Genomic DNA, 24,979 nt, shown 5'->3' on the forward strand with positions numbered 1-24,979 from the left:
TGTCCCCACCCCAGCACTTCCTATACTTAGTAATATAGCAACTGTGAGGGCTGTAAACGGTTCTCGTTTCTCTAAGTGGTGTTTTGGAGTGAATTGATGAGCATACACATAGTCTTTTGGGTGGTACACAATCCGGGGGACTACCATGACCTGAATGCAGTATTCGGATGTTTCATTAAAATTAGATATTGATATACACGGGGTTACCCCTAATGTGTTACAAACCCACTTGGTGTTTGCAGCAGGGATCAACCATTGGGCCGGTTTGCGGGAGTCGGTTACAGCCATTTTTACCCCGCAAAGGTGGTCTTTATCCCGAGGTATGTTGCCTATACACCTCCCCTTCCCAGTTACCTGAGCCACCGATACCCCTGGGGTGCTTTCTTTTCCCCTTTTCCAAAGGCACAAGGAAGGATTGGTCCCGTTTATTCTTCTAGACTTTGCTACAGAACCTAAGGCTTCATAAAAGGGTGGATTAATACTGTAGCACAACCAGCACTCTTTAGTTAAATTGGGGTATGTGCCATTTAACACCCTAAAGGTGGCTTGTAGGATTTTCCATAGGGTCCCTCTACTTGGTTGTGTCACAGCCGTGGTCTCCACTAACTGTGATTTATTATTAGCCTCCGTGAAATTTTCTGGGGTCATGCTGTCTAAATCACCTTGATTTATTATTGTGGCTTCTGAGTCTGTTATTGCAGGATTCGGTCCAACAGGCTGAGGATCGTGGGGTACAATTTCCTTCTTTATAACAATATGCCCCCCCCGGTCTTTCCCGGGTTCCCATATTCTAACTCCCCAGAATTTTCCTACTACCCATCCTGGGTCTTGGGGTTGCGTGACGTTAAGATAGACCCATTTGCAAGTACCGATATAAGTCACCACCCCTGACGGATCTGTCCAAGGCTTTTTACATCCATGTGGACCTCTTTCAACCCTTAAGTATTTATCTTGGATTTGAACCGACCATCCCAGGGAAATTGTTTCACAGCCCCAATATCCACAGTAAAATTCTCCGGGGTAGTTACAGTATGACCTCCCTGGGTTAGATGCTGGACACATGTAGAATACACTATAGGGGCTAGAACCCGTCCTATCAAGTAGGTCATCCAGGGTTATGTTAAAGCTAGGACCTTTCGAAGTAATTTGTGTTTGAATTTCCTTCTGACCTTCCCATTGTATTAGTGACCATTTAAAGGGTTCATGGCTTGCAAGCGCAGATCTCAAAAGCATTATATATAAGATTCCTAATTGGAGGTGGTAGCTTCCCCATTTTCCACAACTGCCTTTTTTATTTTCCTTCCCATTTACCTCAGACTTTTCTTTTCCCTTGGACTTTCGACGGCTCTGGGTACCTGTTCCTCGTTTTCCCCTTTTGCTCGGGCTCCCCCCTCCACTGCTCTCATCTCCTCTGCCTTGCCCATCAACTCGGTTGCTACGAGCTATGGGGAGTTCCATCTTCTCGGCAGCAGGAGTATTCTTCAGGAGGGGTGTTTGACCCATGCTTTTTGATACGTTTTATGTATTTATACCACTTGCGGTTCTTAATTTGAGGGGTATAGCAACTGAGTTCAGGTACCCACCGTCTGCACAAGGCGGCTACTATCCTAGCCACAAATGGGGCAGGTTCATTAGAGTGATAACAATAAAACTGGGGGTTTATCCCCTTTGTAAAAATTTTCCACCACTCTTCAGACCCTCTTAAAAGTTCTCTGGCAGCCACTTTGGTAGCCAGGACCTGAGAGGTGAGTAGCCTTTGGTCCGAATAACAATTTTTACACACTCCCCTTGGAGGGTAACTGTTGCTGCAATGGGTCCACCACTCCTCCTTACAAACTAAACAAATAAAGCATACAAAAGGGTTACAATTTCCCCAGCAATTTTCAGCATTACATCTTATTTTTACTGCTGCATTCAGCAGATCTTCCCCCCCCCCCACTGGTGCTCCTGTTGCTCGGAGCTCTACTAGGAAAGAATAGTATGTTGGATCCCACAGTCTATCTCCCATGTGGAAAAAGTCTCATACCTGTGGTGGGGTGAGAATAATGTAATTTGTCTTTTAATTAGAGCTTACTCGCTTCTTAAGTGTCAGTTTCAGGCTCCCAGGTGTGCCCTTCACTTCCCACCCAGGGTCGTTGGTGAATTTAGACGGATCTACTGGTCCCTTGATTCGGCTTGCGTGAGTCCACCCTTTTTCCACAGTGCGTACTGCTGTGTCTGTTGTAAGCAACACCTGGTAAGGTCCTTCCCACTTGGGTGTTATCGGATTTTCCTTCCAACTTCGGACCAGTACCCAGTCCCCGGGCTGAACCTGATGTAATACAAGATCTAATGGTGGTCTCTGAACCAACATTCCTTTTTCCCATAACTGTTTTTTGAATTTCATCAGAGCTATTAAATACTCGTTAATGTATCGTTCACTAACATTTGGGTTTGTCTGTGCCTTTTCTAAACTATAGGGCATGCCATATAACATCTCGAATGGGGAAATTCCCAAATCCGCCCGGGGTTGAGTCCGAATGTTCAGCAAGGCTAGGGGAATGCATTTAACCCATGATAATTTTGTTTCTAGTACCAATTTAGTAAGTTGTTTTTTTATTTCTCCATTCATCCTTTCTACCCGGCCTGAACTTTGAGGGTGCCAAGGAGTATGTTGTTCCCATTTTATTCCTAATGCTGCTGCCAGCTCCTGAGTTACCTTTGATGTAAAGTGCGGCCCCTTGTCAGAGTCAATTGTTTCTGGCACACCATACCTGGGGACTATCTCCTCCAGCAGGGCTTTTACTACTGTTCGTGCGGTTTCCCTTGATGTCGGGAAGGCTTCCACATAATGAGTAAGATGATCTACTACCACTAAAAGATATTTAATCCTCCCCACCTTTGGCAATTCGGTAAAATCCACTTGAATATTTGCAAAGGGTTGTTTTGCTAGAGGCCTTCCCCCATAGGGTAATTTTCTGAGGTTACTTCGATTTACCCGCAAACAGGTAGGACATCCCTTTGTGATATGTTTAGCTATATCGTGGAGCCCGATGCTCATGTACCTAGTGGCAAAGTGATCCACCAGCCCCTGGGCTCCCCAGTGAGTTTTCTGATGTAACTTATACAATACCCTCTGAGCTATTGCCTTTGGTAACACTTCCCGGCCGTCTGCTAATATCCACTTTCCTGCTTCCTCTGTAACCCCCATTCTTCTAAGTCTCTCTTTCTCCTCATTTGTAAAAATTGTGTCAGTGTTTTCACCGTCCTTGACTCCATCTTTTCCCCTTTGCCCCCCTTTTTCTTTTAGGACCATTTCCTTTAGGGCTGCCCGTTTTGCCTCCTGATCTGCAGCATTATTCCCCCTGCTTTTTAAATCTATTCCTCGTTGGTGTCCCTTTAAATGAACCACTGCTAACTTTGTCGGCCCTCTCAGAGCTTTTAGTATCTCAACTATAAGTTTCTGGTGTATCAAATCCTTCCCCTGTGAGTTGATAAGGCCCCTTTCTTCCCACAGCTTTCCAAATGTATGGACTACTCCAAATCCATATCTAGAATCAGTATATATTGTCCCCTCCTTCCCCTCAAGAAGTTTCAAGGCCCTTAATATTGCATATAATTCACATGCCTGGGCAGACCATGATCTATCTAATGCACCCGACTCTACCACCTGTAAGCTCGGACCCTGCACTATTGCATACCCTGATTTTCTCTTTCCTTCTATTACCCTGGAGGATCCATCCACGAAAAGTCTTTCACCACTTTCTAATTCCTCTTCTTCTAAATCTGGTCTAATCTTCGTCTGCTCCTCTATTGTAGCTATACAGTCATGGGTCAAACACTCATGCTCCGGTCCCCCATATAAAAATGCGGCCGGGTTCTGTAGTGCAGTGGTTTCTAATGTCAAATTGGGTGCCTCTACCAAAATTCCTTCATACTTTAAAAGCCTAGCATCCGAAATCCATTTTTCTGCTTTTTGCTGTAATACGCTCCGGATGTTGTGAGGGGACATTACTTTGAGATTACCATTAAAAGTAATTTTTCTAGCTTCTTCCACCAATAGGGCACATCCGGCCACTATTTGTAAACAGGTTGGCCAGCCCCTACTCACAGGATCTAAAATTTTTGATAAATATGCAACAGGCTTCTTTTTCCCTGCCCAATCCTGGGTAAGTACCCCAAATGCAATACCCTCTTCTATGTTTACAAATAAGAAAAATGGTCTCCTCACATCCGGGAGGCTTAAGACCGGGGCATGGACCAAACTTTCCTTTAATTCCTGAAGTTTCTCTGTGTCTTCTTGACTCCATTTCATTAGCCCTTCCTGTGTTAATTTATGGTAAAGAAATCTAGCTTTACTGCTATAATTTTCAATCCACTGCCTGCAGTACCCAGTAAGTCCTAAAATTTGACGAACTTGTCTCTTGTTTTTTGGAATAGGTAGTGACATAATTGCTTGGATCCTTTCAGGGTCTATTCTTTTCTCTCCCTTCTTTAAATAGTGCCCCAAATATTTTACCTCCTCCTCTACAAACTGAAGTTTAGTCTTAGAAACTTTTAACCCCTTAAGTCCCAGAAAATTCAACAGCCTTATACTTTCTTTCCTTACATCCTCCTCATGTTCCCCTGCCAAAAGCAGATCATCTACATATTGTATCAGGGTTACTCCCGGTCCTGTTTGGTAATCCTGCAAAATTTGTTCCAATGCCTGTCCAAACAAATTTGGAGATTCTGTGAACCCCTGGGGTAACACTGTCCACCTCAGCTGTTGCCTCCTCCCTGTATCGGGGTCCTCCCATTCAAATGCAAAGTAATCCCGGCTTGCCTCATCGAGAGGGCAAGCCCAAAAGGCATCCTTTAAATCTATAACACTATACCATAAGTTGTTAGGCCCCAATTTACTTAAAAGTGTATATGGATTTGCCACCACGGGGAACCGAGCCACTGTGCGTTTATTAATTTCCCTTAAGTCGTGCACTAACCGATAAGTGCCATCTGATTTGCGCACAGGGAGTATCGGTGTGTTGAAGGGTGACATGCATGGTTCTAGCAACCCCTTGCTCAACAATCTATCTACCTCAGGTTTTAATCCCCATCAACCCTCAGGGGATATGGGATATTGCTTTATTTTTACCGGGACTTCCGGATTTCTAATAATCACCGAAAATGGGGCTATTTTTAGCTGCCCCACGTTTCCTGGATTATACCATACTTCAGGGTTTATCTTTTCTTCGTCCTCCACTCTGAGAGGACAGAGTTTAATTTGCAGTTCCTTCTCTACTACTTCTATCCTAATTCCTAGTTCTATAATCATGTCTCTCCCCAATAGATTATATTCAGATTCTGATACTAACAAAAAGTCTCCCAACCCGATTCTTGATTCTGATTCAACTGTCACCCTTTTAATAACCCCCACCTCAAAGGGTTCTCCCTTTGCTCCTACTACCGTAGCAGTCTCTTTAGATAGACTACATCCTTTTGGCAAAAACTGAATAGTTGATCTTTCAGCTCCTGTGTCAACCAGAAAAACTATTTCCTGGCCATGGGGACCCACCTTCAGTTTTATCAAGGGCTCCTTATGATGTTTCCGTGTCCCCAAGAGATAGAGCCCCTGACCCCTCTAATCTGTCTTGAACTCCTTTTCATCCCGAATCCTGACCCTACACTCTTTCTTGAAATGTCCTTTTTTCCCACAATAAAAACACACCTTAATGTCCTGTCTCTCCCTTGAATCCCTAGACTCCTTAAGCTCTCTTACTGGCCGCCTCTGTGTCTCCCTCTGACCCTGTTCCCTACTTTCTCGTACCGCAGCAACCATCATTCTAACTTGCCGTTTCTGACTTTCCTCTTCCCTTCGGACATACACCTTTTGGGCCTCTCTCAATAGCTCATCTAAGCCTCTATCCTGCCAATCTTCCAGCTTTTGTATCTTCTTCCTTATATCTTCCCAAGATTTAGACACAAAATGTACCTTCAACACTGCCTGTCCCATTTGACCATCTGGATCCATTCCTGAATAAAGCTGGAAATTTTTTCTCAACCTCTCTAACCACTCTGTGGGGGTTTCATCCTTCTTTTGTCTCTCATTAAATGCTTTATTGATGTTCTGGCCTCTCGGGACTGATTCCCTAATTCCCTGAACTATGATTGTCCTCAGGTCCTGCATGTGTGTTCGATGTGCAGGATTCTGATGATCCCACTGAGGATTTTGAAGGGGCCATTTGGTGTTAGCTGCAGGACCCTGAGCGTGTTGGGCGTCCCAGATACGCATGCCCTCCCTCCTAATCATATTTTTCTCTTCGGCCGTAAACAGGATGTTCAAAATGGCCTGTAATTCATCCCAGGTATACATATTAGGACCCAGAAATTGGTCCACTCTTTCAGCAACTCCCAGCGGGTCTTCTAATAAGTGTCCCATTTCCTTCTTAAATTCCCTAACATCCCCTGAACTGAGGGGCACAGATATAAATCCTATTCCTGCCTGAGGACCCCCCATAGGCATTTCTCTTAATGGAAATAATTTTTCTTGTTGTTTCCTAGATCTCCCTCTAGTGACTGGTCCTGAATAGCTCGAATGATCTGAATCCGAATCCTCCTCTGGGGGAGGTGCACTGGGGGCAGGGGCCTGCGGTGGGGGCACATGTGGAGGGGGTACCATTAGGATTTCTTCTTTCCTACCTCCCTTTTTCTTATTTTTGTTATTCCCTTTTTCAGTCAATTTAAAAATAAAAACCTCAGGACGGGCTATCCAGATTTTTGCATAGTCACTTTCCTCCAAACAAACAGGTTTTTTTGTATTTACCCAAATATTTAATCTCTGTTTTATCCAATCCTCTGTTGACCCAAATATTGGCCAGAACACGTTTCTTGAAATCTCCTTCCCACCCCAGACTTCTACACAGTAATATATCATTTTTGCCTTATCCTTCCCTTCCGTTCCAGGGAAATGGTCCCAATTTTCTAGTAAAAATCCTAAGGGACTATCTCTAGGTATGGGTGGGAGTTTAACACTTGCAGGAGGTTTACTCTTCCCCTGCCCCATTTCCTCCGGAGTACCTTCACTCACACCAAAAATCACTTTCGCTTCCCCTGTTTCGTGGCCCACGCCCTCGCGGGTCAATGGGAACCGCACTACTAAGGGTCCGCACTCGCTTGGGGAATCTGGCTGCCAGTCCCCCTCTCACACACACACCACACGTTGTACTCCGGGATCCCGACCCCGCCCGAACGGATCCCCTTATACTTACGCGTCCTGCGTCTTCGTCCGGACTTTGTGCACAAAATTTAAGGGGTCAACTGGGCCCTCCTACCTTTGCTTTTGCTTTCTTAATTTTAGGTTCGTCGGTCGAGGTTGGGATAGGACTCCCGTCCCCGGGGCCACCAAAATGGTGGGGCGCGCCTCCCCGCAGGCAGAGAGCCCCTCCAAAATCTCGATCCGAGTACGGCACCAAATTTGTTATAAATGAGCGCAATGGGCCATATAAGGTCAAATAACAATTTAAAGATTTATTGGTTACAGAAAGCAAAAGCAAATTCAGCGCTGGACAGCAGGGGAGTCTCCACTCCACCACCTGCTGCGCCCACCCCCCCTTAGTCTGTTCCTTTTAAGCTGTTAGGTTTTTGGGTGACGTGCTCCTCCTTTAGTAATTCTGCGCATGCTCCTCCAGTTGCTAGGGGGTCTTTTTCTGCCTTCTGGTGGTCGGGGGATGAGGGCGAGTAGTCTTCCTCAGCCACTGACTCCTTTCTTGGCACTTAAAACAATATGTAATTATGCAAGCAAAGCAAAACACATTCTGGCTCTTTACTTTAAGGCCTATCAAGCAGAGCAAAGCAATTAACAAGTTCTAGCGATATCTTTTTCAAGGTCTGTCTGTCAGAGGATCAAAGCAGAACAACTCCCATTCTGACCTCACAAATCTTGGTGATATTCCTCCAAGGTCTAAAGTCTGTCAGGCGAACAAAAGGCCTCTTATTTATTACAATCCCCACGGAGGATTTTGGGCTGAGTCCAGGACCCCCAGGCACTGAGAGAAGGTGGAAGAAGCTGCTCCAGGAGTCAGAAGCAAAACTGCAAGTCCCTTGGAGCATCAGTGGCCCCACTGAGGGCAGGGACTGCCAAAGGCTCCCCAGGGACTGGTGAGAGCAGATCCTTGAGGGCAGGATTGCAGGAGCCAAAGGCTGTGAGCAGGAACTGCAATGCTGAGCAAGGCCTGGGCTGGCTGGAGGCAGCAGAAAGGCCAAGGGCTGAGCCCAGGCCTGGCCCAGCAGGGCCTGTCCCTCACTGGGTGGCTCGGGGCTGTTCCTGGGGCACTGGGATGGGAGGGGCAGCAAGGACAAATGGCATCACCCTGCAAGCCCTGCCAGCCTGCTCAGGGAGGGCCGGGGCAGCAGCAAAGTGCAGCCCCTGCAAGGAAAGTTCCTTCTGTGGGGCTGCAGAGGCGCTGCCCAGCCCAGGGCACAAAGGCCTGGGTGCCTCTGGCCCTGCCAGCCCTGCCCAGCCCTTGGCCATCTCTCCTGCAGCCTGTGCCCTGTGCGTGCTGCTCCTCTGCCCTGGCCGGCTGCACACGCCCATCTCGCTGTCCCCCCAGCATTTCTCAGCCCAGCATTGCTGTGCCCTCCCTGGGCTCCCTGCACCCAGCGCTGCCGGCTCCTGGCACACAGAGCCATGGCACGGCCCAGCCTCACGCTGGGACACCTCGGCCACCAGCATTCTGCCCTGGCAGGGACTTTGCTGTTTCCTCACCTCCAGGCTGAGCCTTCCAGGCTGCACTTGGGGGAGATTTCCTTCTCTTCCCACTGCCAAGGAAAGCTCTGTCTCCTGCTGTTCACAAACAGAGAAAGGCTGGTGGGAGATGTGGTGGTCAGAGGCTTTTTGGGGTACAGTGACCATGAAATTATGATTTTTTAAATATTCTGTGAAAGAAGGAGGGCTATCAACAAAACTTCTACACTGGACTTTGAGAGAGCAATTTTTGACCTATTCAGGATGCAAATTTTGTGAGTGCTGAATCAAACACTGATTTTTTTATGGGAGGGACAGACTTCAAGAAAAAAATTGTGAAGGCACAGTAACAACCTCTCCTTCTGTGCCAAATTATGAGCTAGTGAGGAAAACAGCTGGCCTTACTGGGAATGGAGCACTTTCCCAGAATTCAGGGGAAAAAAGAGGTTGCATCACCTTTGGACTGAGGGGCAGGTAACTCAGGAAGTGTTTAAAGACATTGTTAGGTCATGAAGAAAGAAAATTAGGGAGGTAGAAGCTCCATTAGGACATCACTTGGTCACTTCTGGGAAGGATAACAAATACGATTTTATCAATACAAAAATGGCAAAAGGAGGGACAAGGAAAATGTCCATTGTTTATTAGGGGGGATATGGCCAGCAAAATAAAGGAATAGGTTGAGGTACTTAACCCCATCTTTGCCTCTCTTGTCACAATTATGATAGGTTGTCCTCAGGGCAAGTGTTCTCCTGAGCTGGTAGATGGGGACAGGGAGCAGAACAGACCCCTGCAATCCAGGAGGAAGCAGCTGGGGACCTGCTGAGCCACTCAGATGCTCACAGGTATCTCTGGGATCAGATGGGATCCATCCTAGAGGGATGAGGGATCTGGTGGATGAGCTCCTCAAGCTGCTCTCCATCATTTACCATCAGTCCTGGCTCACCAGGGAGGTCCCAGAGGACTGGAGGTGCCAATGTGAGCCCATCCCCAAGAAGGGCTGGAAGGAGGATCTGGGGAAATCCAGACCTGTCAGTCTGAGCTCAGTGCCCAGCAAGGTGATGGAACAGATCACCTTGAGTGCCACCACAGGGCACCTACAGGATGGCTGAGGGATCAGAGACAGCCAGTGTGGATTTCAATATCTGCATTGATGATCTGGATGAGGCCATTGAGTGCATCATCAGCAAATGTGCAGATGGCACCAAGCTGGGTGTGAGTGTGGATCTGTTGGAGGGGAGGAGGGCTTTGCAGAGGGACCTGGACAGGCTGGATCCAGGGCCAAAATCCAGCAAGGTGAGGTTTAACAAGACCAAGTGGTGGGTCCTGCACTTTGGCCACAACAACCCCTGCAGTGCTACAGGCTGGGGACAGAGTGGCTGGACAGTGGCCAGGCAGAAAGGGACCTGGGGCACTGATGGACAGCAGGCTGGACATGAGCCAGCAGTGTGCCCAGGTGGGCAAGAAGGCCAATGGCTCCTGGCCTGGATCAGGAATTGTGTGGCCAGCAGGAGCAGGGCCGTGATTCTTCCCCTGTGCTCAGCACTGGTTGGGCAGCACCTCGAGTGCTGTGTCCAGTTCTGGGCCCCCCAATTTAGGAAGGACATGGAAGTGCTGGAGCGAGTCAAGAGAAGGGCAACAAGGCTGGTGAGGGGTTTGGAGCACAAGTCCTGTGAAGAGTGGCTGAGGGAGCTTGGATTGTTCATCCTGGACAAAAGTAGACTCAAGGGTGACCTTATCAATCTCTTCAAGTTCTGAAAGGTGGCTGTAGTCTGGTGGGAGTTGGTCTCTTTTGCCAGGCAGCATCTGACAGAATGAGAGCACAGAGTCTTAAGCTACGCCAAGGGAAATATAGATTAGATATTAGGAAAACATTTTTTACAGAATGGGTGATAAAGTACTGGAATGATCTGTCCACAGCAGCCCCAACCCCTGTGCGTGGGCATCTTCAGAGAGGATGGGATGGGATGGGATGGGATGGGATGGGATGGGATGGGATGGGATGGGATGGGATGGGATGGGATTGGGCAAGGCGTCTCTGAGCACCAGCCCTATGGCCCAGCTCTGCCACTCACCATCCTGCAGTGGCTGCAACTGCTCCAGCTCTGGAGGCTGCTGTGCTGGGGCAGCTGCAGGGCCTTTCTTCTTTTTTCCTGAAGGGTCTTGAACAGGCTGAACACTCTGCCTGCCATCGCCCATTCTGACCTCGAGGGCACCTTCGAGACAGGTCCCTCAGAAAGGTTCGAGTCAGCGGTGTCACAGTCTGGCCGCGAGGCCAGCCGCAGGAGTAGCGCTTGGGAAAAGCTCCGGGTCAGGCACGAAGGCGCTGGCTCTGTGGGGTCCCCTCACAGCTCCGCTCTCTGCGTCCTGTCCCGTCGCGAGCACCGAGCACTCTGGCGTGGCCGCCTCGCCGCCAGCACCTATGTAACCGTGAACCACAAACGGCTGCTTGGACACCCTGTTCCACACCGTTCCACTCGGTTCCATGGTCACCATGTTCCACCGTGTCTCAACGGGCTGCTTGGACACCCTGTTCCACACCGTTCCACTCGGTTCCATGGTCACCATGCTCCACCGTGTCTCAACGGGCTGCTTGGACGCTCTGCCACGGGCCCTGGGCCCGCTCTCAGCTCAGCCAAAGTGCCCCAGTGTCTAAGACAGCCCAGGACACACCCAGACCTGCCAAGTGCCCAGGGAAACACTCTCCACGGTTCCTGGCCCTTGCAGCCTGCTTGCTGCTGGCCCTGGAGCAGAGCAGCTTCCAGCCAGCAAGAGGCAAACACATCTTGCCAAGGGTTAAAAACACACCAGATAGGTGAGATGGCATTAGTGTGTGCAATAAAGGCCTTTGAATTCACAGCTCTCTGAGAACTTTGGGGCTCTCAGGTGGGCAGAGACGGTCCGGCTCACACCTGTGCTCAACGGGGGGAACACACCCTGCTGCAGGGGCTTGGGTTGGTCTCCGCAGGCACAGGCAGATGCCAAAGCTGCTCTTCACAGCCTTCTCCCTTCCCACGCACCTCTGCTAAGGGCATGGAGCCTCAAGGAGGCCCTGAAAGGAGTGCAGGGAGCCAAAGGGAAACAGCCGCACCTACATCACTGGGGCTCCTGGGGAAGCACGGTGCTGGAGAAGCAAACCTCTCCTCCAGAGGCATTTCCCCAAATTTGTACGTTTCCTGGGGAACATCAACACACACTTGGAAAACCCTGGCAAGGCTGAATTACTTCTGGTCCTTGCAGCACAGGCACTCCAGCTGGAGCTCATCCTCCTTCCCCATAGTGTGTTTCCACGTGTCGCTCCGGGCACACGGCCTCGAGCCCCCCACAAACACGAGCTGCCCGCTGCCTCTTCACTCCCGCCTCGAGTCCCGCCTGCGGTCTCAGCAGCCAAACCAGGCTGTTGCCAGCCAGAGAGCAGAGCCCTGTTCCCCCAGGAGTCTCTCATGGGCACCTTCCAGGACTCTCCTCTGGTCTCACTTGCTCAGAGTGTGTCTGAGGCAGGCGTTGCCATTCCTTACTTGTGGGGTGACCAGAGCCCCCAGAACCTCACCCAGCGTGCAGGCTCTGCCTGACAGCGCTCCCTCCACTGGCATGGTTGTGTCTATGAGTCTCAGCCGCTCTGCCACTGTTGCTGCTGCAGCTGCTGCTGCTTCTTTTGCTTTTAGGCACACCCAAAGCTCACTATTAGGCCGTGATGGCTGTGACAGAATCCCCCAAATGCAAAGGGTTTTGAGTGCTCCAGCAGCTGGAGGTCCAAAGAAAGTCAGAGAATGGTTTGTGCTGAAAGGGACCTTAAAGATCATCTGGTTCCAAACCCCTGCCAAGGCCATGGACACCTTCCACTAGAAATATGAACAGGCTGTCACCCCTGAGCAGGAGCAGTGGAAGTATGGACCATGCATGCTTCATGCAAAGCTCTGTAAGAGTTCTCTGCAAAGCTGGGGGACACATGCAGAAGTTTGCTAAGATGTCACCTTTAGGGAATGTTGTCAAAGTCAGCAAAAAGCACCTCTGGTACAAGAGGATCTGCTGACAAAAAACAAGCTCTCATAGCAGGAGATTAAATCAAAGTAATGTGGCTTAAATTATGTAGCCAGAAGCAAACATAACTGTGGGGAGTTACAAACAACTGGAAATTATATGTTGATTATGGGAACTGTTAGACAACTTAAGCTTAAACATAGAATTTTCACTATTGATATGGCTCCCATATTATTTATAAACAAGCCTAGATCTACTGAAATGCCTGCCCCAGCACAAGGAATTTTGCATCCATCAAAAACTGGCCTTAAAAATTCAAGTTCTATCTTATCTGATTTCATTAAGACATATGGAAACAAGCAAATCTGCCATTCTGGATTTCCACATCAACAGAAACCAGATAGACATCCCAGCACCTCAACTGCTTGTTTGAACTGTAGTTTTGATTTTTCTGCTTTCAGTGGGAGCCCTGCAAACTTAACAGGACTGGAATATCCATACTGGTTTCTCCTGTGCAGGTCTGAGGGGGAACTTTACACTTGACTGTTACATTTATTCTAATGTTTGTTTATATAATTTAATAAACACATCAGTACCATAGATGGAATATAGCAAAGTGTAAATACCTCAAAAGTAGTATGCATAACATTTATGGTACATCACAGTCATAACATATCAACCACTATTAAAAACCCATTTACATGAATTTTAGGGGTTGCACTTCACACAGCTAAATGTCTTAGATAAGTTTATTCAGCCATTTCTAATGTAACATGCAACATTAAAGGCATTTGCAGTGCCTGTTGACCACTTTAACCAGTTTAATAAGCCATGAATAATAAGGTACAAGCACAGAAGTGTTGAATAAGTTTAGGGTGAATCTTCATTATTAAAATATTCATCCCCCAACTAAAAGATATGTGCTGATCTCATGTGAGTTAGAGTCCCTTTGAGCTCTCAGTAAATTTTTCCTTTGTGAGCTCAGTCTGTGTGCATTGTGTGTGTGGGGGGGGTGCTTCAGATGAGTCTTTCTCAGCAGTATTTAAATTTCTATATGCATGTCACCTTTAGTGATAATGAACTGTTGTTAAGGATCTTCTAGATCTTTGTCTTGCTTAGAACTACTTCTTCCTGTTGTGCATAAAGAAACTGCTGATTCCATAACTGTGTTAGAGTGTTTTCATTTGGCGCAAACTTCAGCTTTATAACCTGGAAATTTCTTGACTGAGTCATGTTATGTACTTCAGGCAACTTTCAGGTAGCCTCCCATGGGGTGGACATGCAGCCTATTCCATGAGAGCATCTATTTTTGAAAACATTCGAAAACAGGTCTCAGGTGAGACCTGAGAGCATTCTCAAACCATTCTGCTCTCTGCTGTTTCACTCTAGTGCACATTGCTGCACAGAAGTAGCAAGAAGATTTTCACAGGAATGTGAACTTTATGCAAATTCCTTGCCTGTTTGTTCTGTGGAGATACATTCCATATCTTTATTCCTTCGCTAAACTGTCCTTCATTTAATTACATCTTTGTGGCACATAATCATTACACCCATGCACTACCAAATTCCAGTCTGTGCCTTCCCTTGGTCCTTCTCCCATTCAGCAATGTGCAAAGCCTTGCTCTGCATTTATCATTCTTCTTCCTGCTGCAGCTCCTGCAGAACCTGGCTTGCGTGCTGAGGAACAGCCAGAAAAAAACACCACCCAAACATTTAACAAGACTTTGAACACCAGTCATCTGGATTCACTCTGTGGGTCTTGCAGCTGGTATTGATCACAAGGAATAACTCTGAAATAGTAAGTTCTGGGAAAGTAAATAGAAACAGCCACCAGGGCTTTTTTTACCCATGCTCCCAAATATCAAATGCTCCATTATGAAAGCCATTCTGGTTATAATTCTTCCCTTATCCCTACTTCTTTCTGCTGCTTGGCATTTTCAGTAAAACCTAATAAATAGTTTCTCTAGGGTTTTGTTTTCAAATATACAGAATAGTGGTTGCAACTTGCCTCAGGTGCCTGCTCACCATGGTTACCACGCCGAGGTTCAGAGAGCCGCTCATCGGAGTTTGGACTGTGAGGATGAGGGCTGATGCAGTGAGCCCCTGGCAGGACAGGGAAGCAGCTTGGACACTCCTAAGGCAGCAGAATAATTACTGATTAATTGCCACTGTCCAAGCAGTGACAATCACAATTTATTTTTCAACAAGAGGTGGCATCAGAAAGAAAAACAAACCCACATAATTTTAAGGCCAGGCAAATTAAGACAGGTATGTAATATGTCTCATCCTATGGTTATTTATAATACTTTCTTGACCTTTCCCTGAGATGTCAAATTTTTTACTCCCAGCTCTGTCATTTCTTAGTTTTGCCCTTCTTCAACAGGATTCCTAGATTTTTTAAAGATTTGTCCACTGAGCAGCAATCAAAGGATGATGAATTTTAGACTTTGATTGCGTGTGAAGTAGAGAGACACCAATGCATCAATATTCTGCTCTGAGCAATGACTGAAGCCTGTTCTCTCACCAGCTTTATGGCTAGAGGAATCTGACTCATAAGAAGGTATTTTATATCACAAAGCAGGTTGTGCTCTGTGTAGTGCAGTGTCTGCTGATTGAGTTTTCAAGACTAGTAATTATTCTTCAAAGATAAGAATCAGAAAAAACATCACCTAAGCAGTATGCTCTCTTTATTGCACACATTAGTTGGCATTAGCAGTCATTTTACTTTAGGCTCTGCAGCATTTTGGACATCTTTTTGCAACTACTTCAATAAAGTTTTGGTAGAGAGCTCAGGGTGTTAAGCAGACGTTCAACATTAACAATAATGGTAGTCATGCACATCTTGCTATCAGGATTTCATTTGCTAATTACCTGCAAGGCTTTATATTATAAACCAAATGCATTAAGTGTATCATTTACCAGAATGCACTTGAGTTTCTTTCATTCATACTTCTGTTCCAGGCTCCAGACAGACCAAATATTCAGATCGTGTCACTCTTTGATGCTAAATTGGATACAAATGTACTCGGGTAACTGATCACACTCAGTGTTTATTGTGCATCATTCTTATTATTCTGCAAGCAGATTTCTCACAGCTTGTAGTTCATTATCAGAGTACATGAAAATAGCTGATTACCTTTCTTCTCATATAATTACATTAACAGCAAGGCCAACTTCCTTTTTTCCACGTATCTTTGACCATGTGAAATATTCAGGAAAGAATCATCAGGAAAAAAAGAGCAATATTTCACATTATCCAGGCTTCAGTTACCACTGACAAATGCTCTGTCCAGAAATACCCAGCATTCCCATGCCCATAGAAAAAATACTCAGAAAAACATAGGAGTGCAGGGAAAAAAAAAAAAAAAAGTCTGAGGAATAAGTCTAGGTTTAGATAGATTTGGCTGAAGAAACATATTTCTTCATGGATCTGTGGTTTCATTGTTAAATGATTAAAAAATCAAAAATTACCATGACCCAATTTGCATCAGTTCACTGACTTTTACTCATCAACCCTCTGAGTCACTGGAGGCGAGATTTTTTTACCTTATGCAGATATTGCTTTACTCTATGTCTATAGTCCCAAAAAAAGATCTTTTGGGACCCTTCTCTGGACATGGGTGCTCATTTTTCAGCCATTCCACAGCTCCCTCTGTTGTTTTGGCATTCCCACCTTGGAGACCTGCCCGGACCTCTCTGGATATTCCCCTTGGCCGGCTGCCTGTGTGTTCTAAATAATAAGTGGGACATTCAGATCTGGAGAATCTAAAAGAAAGGTGGATCCCATTTGGATTTAAGTTCAGCCTTTTACCATGAATAGCATCTACATAGCTTCACCTAAACTTGTGCCAATGATAGATATTTTTAGAACAAAGTAGAAGTGTTATTTGGTTAACATTATTTTTATTTCTTCCTGAAAATATATGCAACTTCTTTTTCATTAAATTACAAAAAAAAAGGCGCACTATGAGATTTTAGCTTCATTTTTGAGTTCTCATAAATATTTTTCCTTGTATTGAATCTGCATTGCATTATTATTCATAATTGCCCCATTTTGTCTGATAAATTACAGGGAAATGAAGAAGAGGCACTTAAATTCTACAAAGAAATTAGGAAATTTGCTGGCAAAAGATTACCACCGGATTGACTCACCTCAGTGTTTTTTTAAAGACGATTATTAGAGGAGAATTGTTCATCTAAACTTCCCCTAAATATATCAAGCCTCAGCCCATCTCTGATACAGAAAAACACCACTCTTATAAGTCATGGCAAGCATAGAGCAGAGAAACCTTTGTCCAGGGTGCTCCAATTGGCCCCGTCCATTGAAAACAAAGACAGAGCTGCTGTGTCCCAGAACAGGGGATGAAATCAGCCTGGCTCTCCCCGTGCAGCTTTTGCAGAGCTGAGCAAACAGGTGAGCTGATAGATTTTCCTCACTCAATACTTTGAGGGGGAAGGGCTGCCAATCAAGCACGAGTTTCCAGGGGATGGATGAATGATGGTGAGGGCTGCTTAACAGCCAGGGCTGGCTCCTTGTGTTTGTGAGGAGACTCCTCATCCCAATTCTGTCCCACAGTGCAATTACAAATCCTCATTTCATACCATGTGTCTTCTTTTGTTTGAAAAACAGAATGCTTGAGCAGTTACTGTGCTTATTTGCATGCAGGCATTTTACAGCACATATCATCAACCCTGTACCCTTATGTTATTATACCAGTCCAGCTTTTTCCTGAGGCTTTCTTCTCCTTCTCATTCTGCCTTCACAGCACTAAACTTCTCTGTGCCTGCCTCTAAATTATCTTCTGGACCCAATCAGTGTTTAAAGCTTTAATCAAACTAAATTTAGACTCTGCATCCTTTCTCATTAGTTTGGTATACTTTAAAAACTGTAGAGACAAATAGCAGTATTTCTATTTTGCTTTGGAATTATTTAATTTCTACTATGCTTTGGAATCACTACTGGGATCAAATTATCTTTCACATCTGGATGAAGCTGTTGACTTCACTGGGATTGCATGTGTGGATATGAAAACAGAGTACAGTGAGACCAGTGGATGCTTAATAAATTAATACTTTCAGAAAATTAGCTCTCTCCTCTGATGGGATAAAGCAGTGGCACAAAATCAACCACAAACATGTACTTACAACACAGAGTCCTCAAAATTATTTTCCTAAAGATTATTTTTATTGTCTGTAAATTTACCAAGAGGGTAATTGCCTTTGGTAGCTCTTATGAAATCTCATAAGCCTGCTATTTTCTTATTAATGACTTCCCTCTAGAATTTAAGGAAAAAAAAAAAAAAAAAGAAAGGTCATGCACTGTACCACTCTGGTGTCATATGCATGTTTAAATACTGACTGCTTACACATGTGGATCCCACTCCAACAGCAAAGTAGGGAAGCGAAACTTTCAATCAGCTTCTACAGTTCCTGGGTTTCTCTCCTCACTGCTTTTAGACTTTTATGCTAGAGGGACTAAAAATGTTCTTCACTGTTAATTTCACATATTAAGCAGAGTAACCTTTGAAATTTCTGTATGGTTCTTGTACATATTTCCTATGAACATGAATATGTATCATATTTTCATTGCTAAAATACTGGAACTTTTTCAGATGGCAAATTGTCCATGAGATTTATTCTTGGAAACAAGAGCGTTATTAATTCCTTCTTTCATTTCTTTTCAAAAACTGGTATATGAAAAAAGAAAGAACTCTGGCCTCAGATAATTATTCAAGTAAACTGGTTTCATCTTATATCAAAAGCAAGCCAATAACTATGATGCAGCAAGAGACATCATGTAGCATAAATAAAAAGAGGGTTTAAATACTCCTATGATTATATGAGATGAAGGTAAAATCACAGGTCTCTGATGAGCAAAAGCTGTATCTCATCTTGTCATTTGTGGAAACTGAGGTTGTTTCTACTTATATTGTTTGGGGCCACTGTTTTAGCTTTCAGTCTTTTCCCCCACCTTTTCCTCCTCCCATTTTTATTCCTGTTTTACCAAGAGCCTGAATTTAATTTCTTCAGAAGGCCAGGTTAGATCAGCCCACCCTCCAGAAGCGTTTGAGTTCATATGCTGTGGGGCACTTTGAAAACATGAGATAAAATACTGTTATCCTCTCCTGATATTCAGGAGATATTCCTGGGACTCAATGTGCTCTGACAGATACGTTCTCAGACCCAAATTGTCCTTTTTGGATTAGCAGAGCTGGCTGCATCCCAGAAGGAATGGAGGCAGCACAGACCTGTCCTCCTCTTCTTCCTGTGTAAGAACTAAACCCTGGAAGAAACATCCTCAAAATCACCACCCTTGTGAAAGAACAACAGATGGACAAGCACAGTTTAGAATCTCTCTGGAATTCCAGGCTTGGTATAGAAACTGAGAAATCTGTAGAGAATTTTCTCAGAACTGTAGATAGTTTTCTCCCCCCCACCTCAGATCATATGTTTTATGGTAGGTAAATCTAAAGCAAATGCTTAGATTATGCTCTGTGACTCCTAAAGCTGCAGGTTTATCTTCAGTATCAAAACCCTTCGGAAATACGTGCAGTGAAAAAGTATCTAATTTTGTTGCACTGAAGAGTCCAAGAGATAGGAAATATTCCTGATGTTTCCTCACTGGGAAGAGCTAATAACCTGGGAGTCTAAGGCAGGATGCTTTGCTATACATTGTTCAAATAAAGACAGGCAGAAGCCTGAAGATAGTGAGTGTCATTCAAGAACAGATCAACCCTGGAGGAACCCTTCAAGTGCTGGGAAAATGGGGGCAAAAATAGACACAAATATGCATATGATCTATGGGACTCATAATAATTAGCCAGAGAAATATGGTTTACTAGTAGTAAGTATTCATACTTCTTTCAGAAGAAGAAAGATCTCAAAATATCTTACTTTCAGTATTTTTTCCTGTGTAGTAATACATTTATGAATAAATCTATAACACTCTTTTTTTAAATTTATTTTTTCTTGGTGTTGAATGCGTAGTTCCCTCAAGCATTAGCTGTCTCTAACAAGCAGGTTGTGGTGGCTCTCTGTCTACCTTGCCAACAGTACTCATTTCTGTTATCACTCTTCTGGAAGAACAAAGTTTCAAGATATGCCTCAAAGGTGAACATAATTATTCTGTTTACATTGTTATTCCTACAGGGATCATAAAATAATACTTAGAATGATGTTTACAGTCATCAGTGAGGCAGAAATCATTCTGTACATACAAGAAAGGCAGAAAACAATACCCCATCACTGACTAATTACAAATGGGACTGTGCTGTGCAAAGATCCCCTGCCTCACTCGTGATCTAGGTGTGGGTACATCAGTAGCCTGAAGCAGTCAGCAATTACTCTGTCCATCAAAACAAAATTTCTCTGAGGTGTTTTCACTGGGGCCCTGCAGACAGCATGACTTACCTGTTTCTAACCTGATATTCAGGCAACAAAATAAATAAACCAAATATAATGATGTAAGCTTCAATGTACCAAAACCCCTACATCCTTCCTCTGTGCAAAACTTTCCTGGTTTTCTGCTAGGCTCAGCAGCAAAGTAAAGTGAAGCCCACAGAATAATTTCCTCCAGCTGCAGAGTGGTTTGGGTCAGAAGTTTGCAGAGGGGCTCATGGAAAACAGCAATGGAGTGGAAATTCTGCTGCAGGGGTGTTCACTCCAAGGGAACACAGCTGCTCCTCCTGCCCTCCACCCTGGGAGCTGCCTGTGAGGTCACAGACACAGCAACACTTTTTAAAGTCGCTTCTCTAAAATATACAAGAAATACTGCTTTAAGACAGCTTAGCAATGATAATTCATGCTTTGCTTCAGACTAAAACTGAGATTTTTGCACAAAACCAGGTGTTTTCCTTATTTCCCAATTGCTAATCACCAGCAAGCCTGTTCCATTCGACTGTGATGTTATTTCATATTCACAATCTTCCTGTTGTAATATGAAGTTTATCCTGGCTGACACTTTCCTTCCCTCGTTCGGTGGCTTGGTAGTCAAACATCATTGCTGTTCGTGGAGGAAGAGCAGGGGGGAGGCATCAGCTCCATCACACATCCATGGCAGCATCATCAAACATGCATCAGAAAAACCCAAAAGCTATCATTTTGTAGAGAAGAAAATTAATAAAAGAAATAGAGCATATGAAATGCATCGAGAATGCAGCAAAACCAATTTTTGTGGGAACCCTTGGACCTTGTCAACACAGCTCTGTTGTTTATGGAGGCAATTATGCCAGTGTAAACATACTGCTGAGAGAAAAGTGCAAACTTTTGATGGAAGGTGTCCATGGTTAAGGATGAAGGTCTGGGACAGTCATGCTGTGCTGTTGGTCACCTGTGGGTTGCACTGGAACTTCAGCATTTTCCTGGGACACCAGGGCACTGTCACTACATCTCGAGGACATGAACCACAGAACCATGGAATGGGCTGGGTTGGGTTGGAAGGGACCTTTCAAAGGCATCCAGTCCCACCCCCTTCCATGTACATGAGGCTGGGTTGCTCCCACACAGGCTGTCCTTGAGTCCAATAATTCACTGGAAATTACTGTCCAGCAACCAAAAAGAGTTTTGAGAGGTTTTCAGTAATTTGCCTTTTTTCTTTTCCTTTTTATTCTGTGTAAGAGTGAGAGCTGGTGAAGTTGCTGAGCACATAACCATGGATGACAGCAAGGTCAGGGTTTCCACCCAGCTGTGGAGCTTGTCTTAGCACAGCACTTCCAGCTGCAAAACACAGGCCAATCTCAGGGGTATTGCTGTCACATATATTTAAGAGGTGACAGTCATGAAAGAAAGGGCACAAAGTCCACCAGAGGTACAGTTCATACATTAACAATTTCACAACCCATCTGTTAAATTCTTATCTCTTTGCCAAAATAAAGCTCTCTAAGAAGACAGAGGCATCTTCTAATCACTCAGAAGGATGAAATAAAACATTTCCATATCATGGTTTGCTGTATCTTTTGTTCATTTTCAGTTTTAGTTACTCATGGAGTGTTTAAACTATTTAAAGTGAAACAGGAAACACCGTTGCCTACTTTTCCCTTACAGAGTTTCAAACTAAAGAATTTGCCAGGTATAAAAAAATTCAGTGTTGAATCTAGTCTCATAATATAACAAAGAGGAAGTTTTGGTGTTCTTGTCTTTCCAGAATACTGTTAATATTGTCCTCTGCAAATGGAGATAAATTTAGAAGCCTGTATCACCTCTAAAGCATTGACAAAATTTCTGGTTGACATGTATGTTTTCCTTAATTATTTCTTATTTTTTCGTAGACCAAACTCTCCAAGTTCAACAGCCATTCCTATATAAGGACTCTCATTCATTGTGATTAAATTCTTTCTGCATCTCAGTAATGATGGATAAATGTTCCAATTAATTATAGAATTAACTGTTCTCAATACCATTATAGAACCAATTTTTATAAGCTATCTACATTAATATGACTTAGCAATTAAGATCAACATAATTTAAAAAAATGTAAAAAATTGAGAGGATCTGCTCAGAAACTCTGATACATGAACAAAACACAACTGGAAGATGAAGTAACACAGTTAGAAGGCTTCACCATGGTGCTTTCAAAACTTGTCCCCCTCCTTTGGACAGCCATTCTGTTTAGAAAAATCCTTTTGTTATAGCCCCAACCATATCTTAAAATTAAATTTGCTATTTCCATTACTGGTTTAAATTCTGACTATTTTACTTTTCTGAGTAACACCCTAAATTTGTTTATTGCAATATTCTTTTAATTTGCATGGGGATAAATTCATGCACAATTTCTTAGGTGAACCAGGAGGATGAGAATCCAATCAAGAAATTTGTTTCTAGGAAGCTCTAAATTACATAAGCAATATATTTTAGGAATAAAAATCAAGCCTGTCTCATTTCCTTGGGATTAATGATTAGCTGGGAGAGGTGATGGCCTCAAGTAGGAATCATTATTTTATTAGAGGTAATTGTTTTGTTTTGTTTTTAATTAGGCAACAATTACAAAAAATCCTGATTTCTCTGTGTGTAAGAGGAATGAAAGCATCACAGGAGAAAAAATCACTCAGAAAAGGGAAGAGGTCTCTTTAAAGTGTTTGATAACCTTTGGTAAGATAAGCAGGTTAATACTACAACAAACCAGTATCTTCTGTGGGTTTCATCTTTTCTCTGAAGTGTTTGTGTTTCTCTGCTCCCAATGGTTGTTTTTTTGTTGATGTTTTGAAAAATGAAGCATGTAGGTTTTGAGAAACATTTGTAAATCTATTGTGCACACTTGGAAAAGATTTTACAACATAATCTTTTATGATGAGTGGCTCTGTCTGACTTCAAGTCTGTCAGCTTAAATGCATTGCAAATGAGTGAGGAAAAGGAAAACTGGAAAATGTCAAAGACCTTTAAAACATAAAAACCCACAAGGCCCTGGGGAGACAAAAACCTAAACCAAACAAAAGCACAAAAGAAGAGTCAGAGGTTTACAAGCCAGCCAATTTAACCCCTCTCCTAAAAAAAAAATTAGAACAAATAGTTAAGTCATTGCAAGTAGCCAGAAGACATTAGGGAAATGGGTAACAACCAACACAAGTTCATCAAGAACTGTGACACAATTGTGACAAATTTCTTCATTGTCAATTGTGTCAACTATTTTCCTATACCACAGTAAAGGACTCATGCTACATTCATGCACTTTTCTTACACTAACACAACTTAAATGAGCTTGTTAGGATGGAGAGTGGAAAACTGCCAGCAAACACACACTGAGAGGGAAGGCAGGAGGGGCTGAAGTGTCAAGTCAGACCTGGCAGCAGCTCCTGAGAGAGCTGCAGCATCCTCAGCTTCCTGTAAGGATAAGTTTTATTAGTGACCAGTGAAGGTCAGAGCACACACTTGTAAAATTTACACCTAAGATGAAGCAGAAGGGAACTGCAAACACATTGGAATATGAAAACAAGTTTTAAAAAAATCAAGATGATCTTGAGTGGTAGAGTTTATCTGAAAAAAAAAAAAAAAATAAAGGAGAAAAAAAATCAGTAGAAATTAATTTTGTGCTTAAACAGGAACAATCATCTGCACAACTGCAGAATGGTGAAAACCCCCCAGCTATGGGTTCTGTAAATCAGAAAAAGTTGTGGAGCTCAACCAAAAGTGTCTGAGAAGAGCAGAAGTTATGACCAGAGGTTTACACTATGTGCAGTTCACATAGGCACCTACATACAGCTGCCATCCTTGATTTTGGGGAAAGAAGAGGCATGACAAGGTGATACAGACAAGGGCAAAAAGGCTTGAGATCAGATGGATTCTGAAGACAAGTTTTTCTAACTATGCCTGACCACATTGCTCTTGAGTTCCTAGCACTTTTTTTTCCACTTCTCAAAAATGTTGTCAAGAAAAGGGAAGGGAAGAAGCCTTCTGACAAGCAGGATCACATATCTTGAGTAAGAAAAACTTAGAGAGAAAACTTAGTAAGAAAACCCACTAGAAAAACTGGTGTGGAAAGTTCAGATCAGTTTGATCTTCACTTTCCAAACCATTTCTAAATTACCTGCATCTTGCAGGTTTTCACTCTCCTTAAATGAGTGTTATTTATTAACTCTAAGTGCTGTAGCTAAAGAGAGCCAGTGCCCATGACAATGCTGTTTTCAGTTCAAGCACACTCTTGATGACTTTGTCTTTGCTAACTTACTTGTCTTTGCTTTGTGAAATTATCTGCCATTTGCTCATCACGTTCTGTAAATCCTCTGCAGTAATAACTACATGCAGCAGCCCTTCTGTCTAGTCAGTCAAGATTTGACAGCCTCTGTTTGCTAAACGAATCACTTCACTGAGACTTTGGAACACACTTTTCATCTCCCTCCATTCTCATGATCCAGCTAAGGTCCTTATAACATATGGTCCTGTTTTCCTAATTGCATCCTCCATTCCACGTCAAACCAAGCTGATCTTTTGAACCGTCAGGCTAATCAGCACAAAATGCATGGCCACTGTTTGCACACATGCTGGTAACAAGAGGGGAACAGGACCTACACAAATCAGAAAATGCCACAGAGTCCCAGCTGCCTTGTTTATCCCTCCCTCATTTTCTAAGATTATCTAAAATGCATCTTCTTTAGCATTTACATTTTTGGAGTGATTTTCTCAGCAGAGAACCATTAGCACTGGTGGCTGATGTCCTACCCAGCCAGACCTCCACCATCAAGTACAACTTTCACTAGTGGTTCCCATCAGACAGACCTTTAGGTGAAGGAATAAAGTGTTCTTATTATCCACAAGAAAAGACAACATATTATTTAACCACCTTTAAGGCAGCAAAAAATGTAGTTGGTG

At 43.9% G+C, this 24,979-nt stretch overlaps 2 protein-coding genes and 1 long non-coding RNA gene across 4 annotated transcripts in view; 1 reads left to right on the forward strand and 2 right to left on the reverse strand.

Moving 5' to 3' along the window:
• LOC130266127 (uncharacterized) overlaps nt 1-11,128 on the reverse strand; it is a 1,034,314-nt gene extending 1,023,186 nt beyond the window's left edge. The window contains exon 1 of the mRNA XM_056515460.1: nt 10,774-11,128. Within this exon, the coding sequence (XP_056371435.1) occupies nt 10,774-10,897 (124 nt within the window). The 5' untranslated portion in view covers nt 10,898-11,128. The remainder of the gene's footprint in view (nt 1-10,773) is intronic.
• LOC130266132 (olfactory receptor 14A16-like) overlaps nt 1-24,979 on the forward strand; it is a 540,143-nt gene that overhangs the window by 326,175 nt on the left and 188,989 nt on the right. The gene's annotated exons all lie outside the window — the stretch shown is intronic.
• On the reverse strand, nt 645-7,932 carry LOC130266209 (uncharacterized). Its single transcript, XR_008842762.1, has 3 exons — nt 7,888-7,932; nt 7,227-7,730; nt 645-2,311 (listed from the first exon to the last, which is right to left on the reverse strand). It is a non-coding gene; the product is annotated as an uncharacterized LOC130266209 (long non-coding RNA).

Source organism: Oenanthe melanoleuca, unplaced genomic scaffold (assembly GCF_029582105.1).
Source record: "Oenanthe melanoleuca isolate GR-GAL-2019-014 unplaced genomic scaffold, OMel1.0 S001, whole genome shotgun sequence".
In the NCBI taxonomy this organism is placed as follows: domain Eukaryota; kingdom Metazoa; phylum Chordata; class Aves; order Passeriformes; family Muscicapidae; genus Oenanthe; species Oenanthe melanoleuca.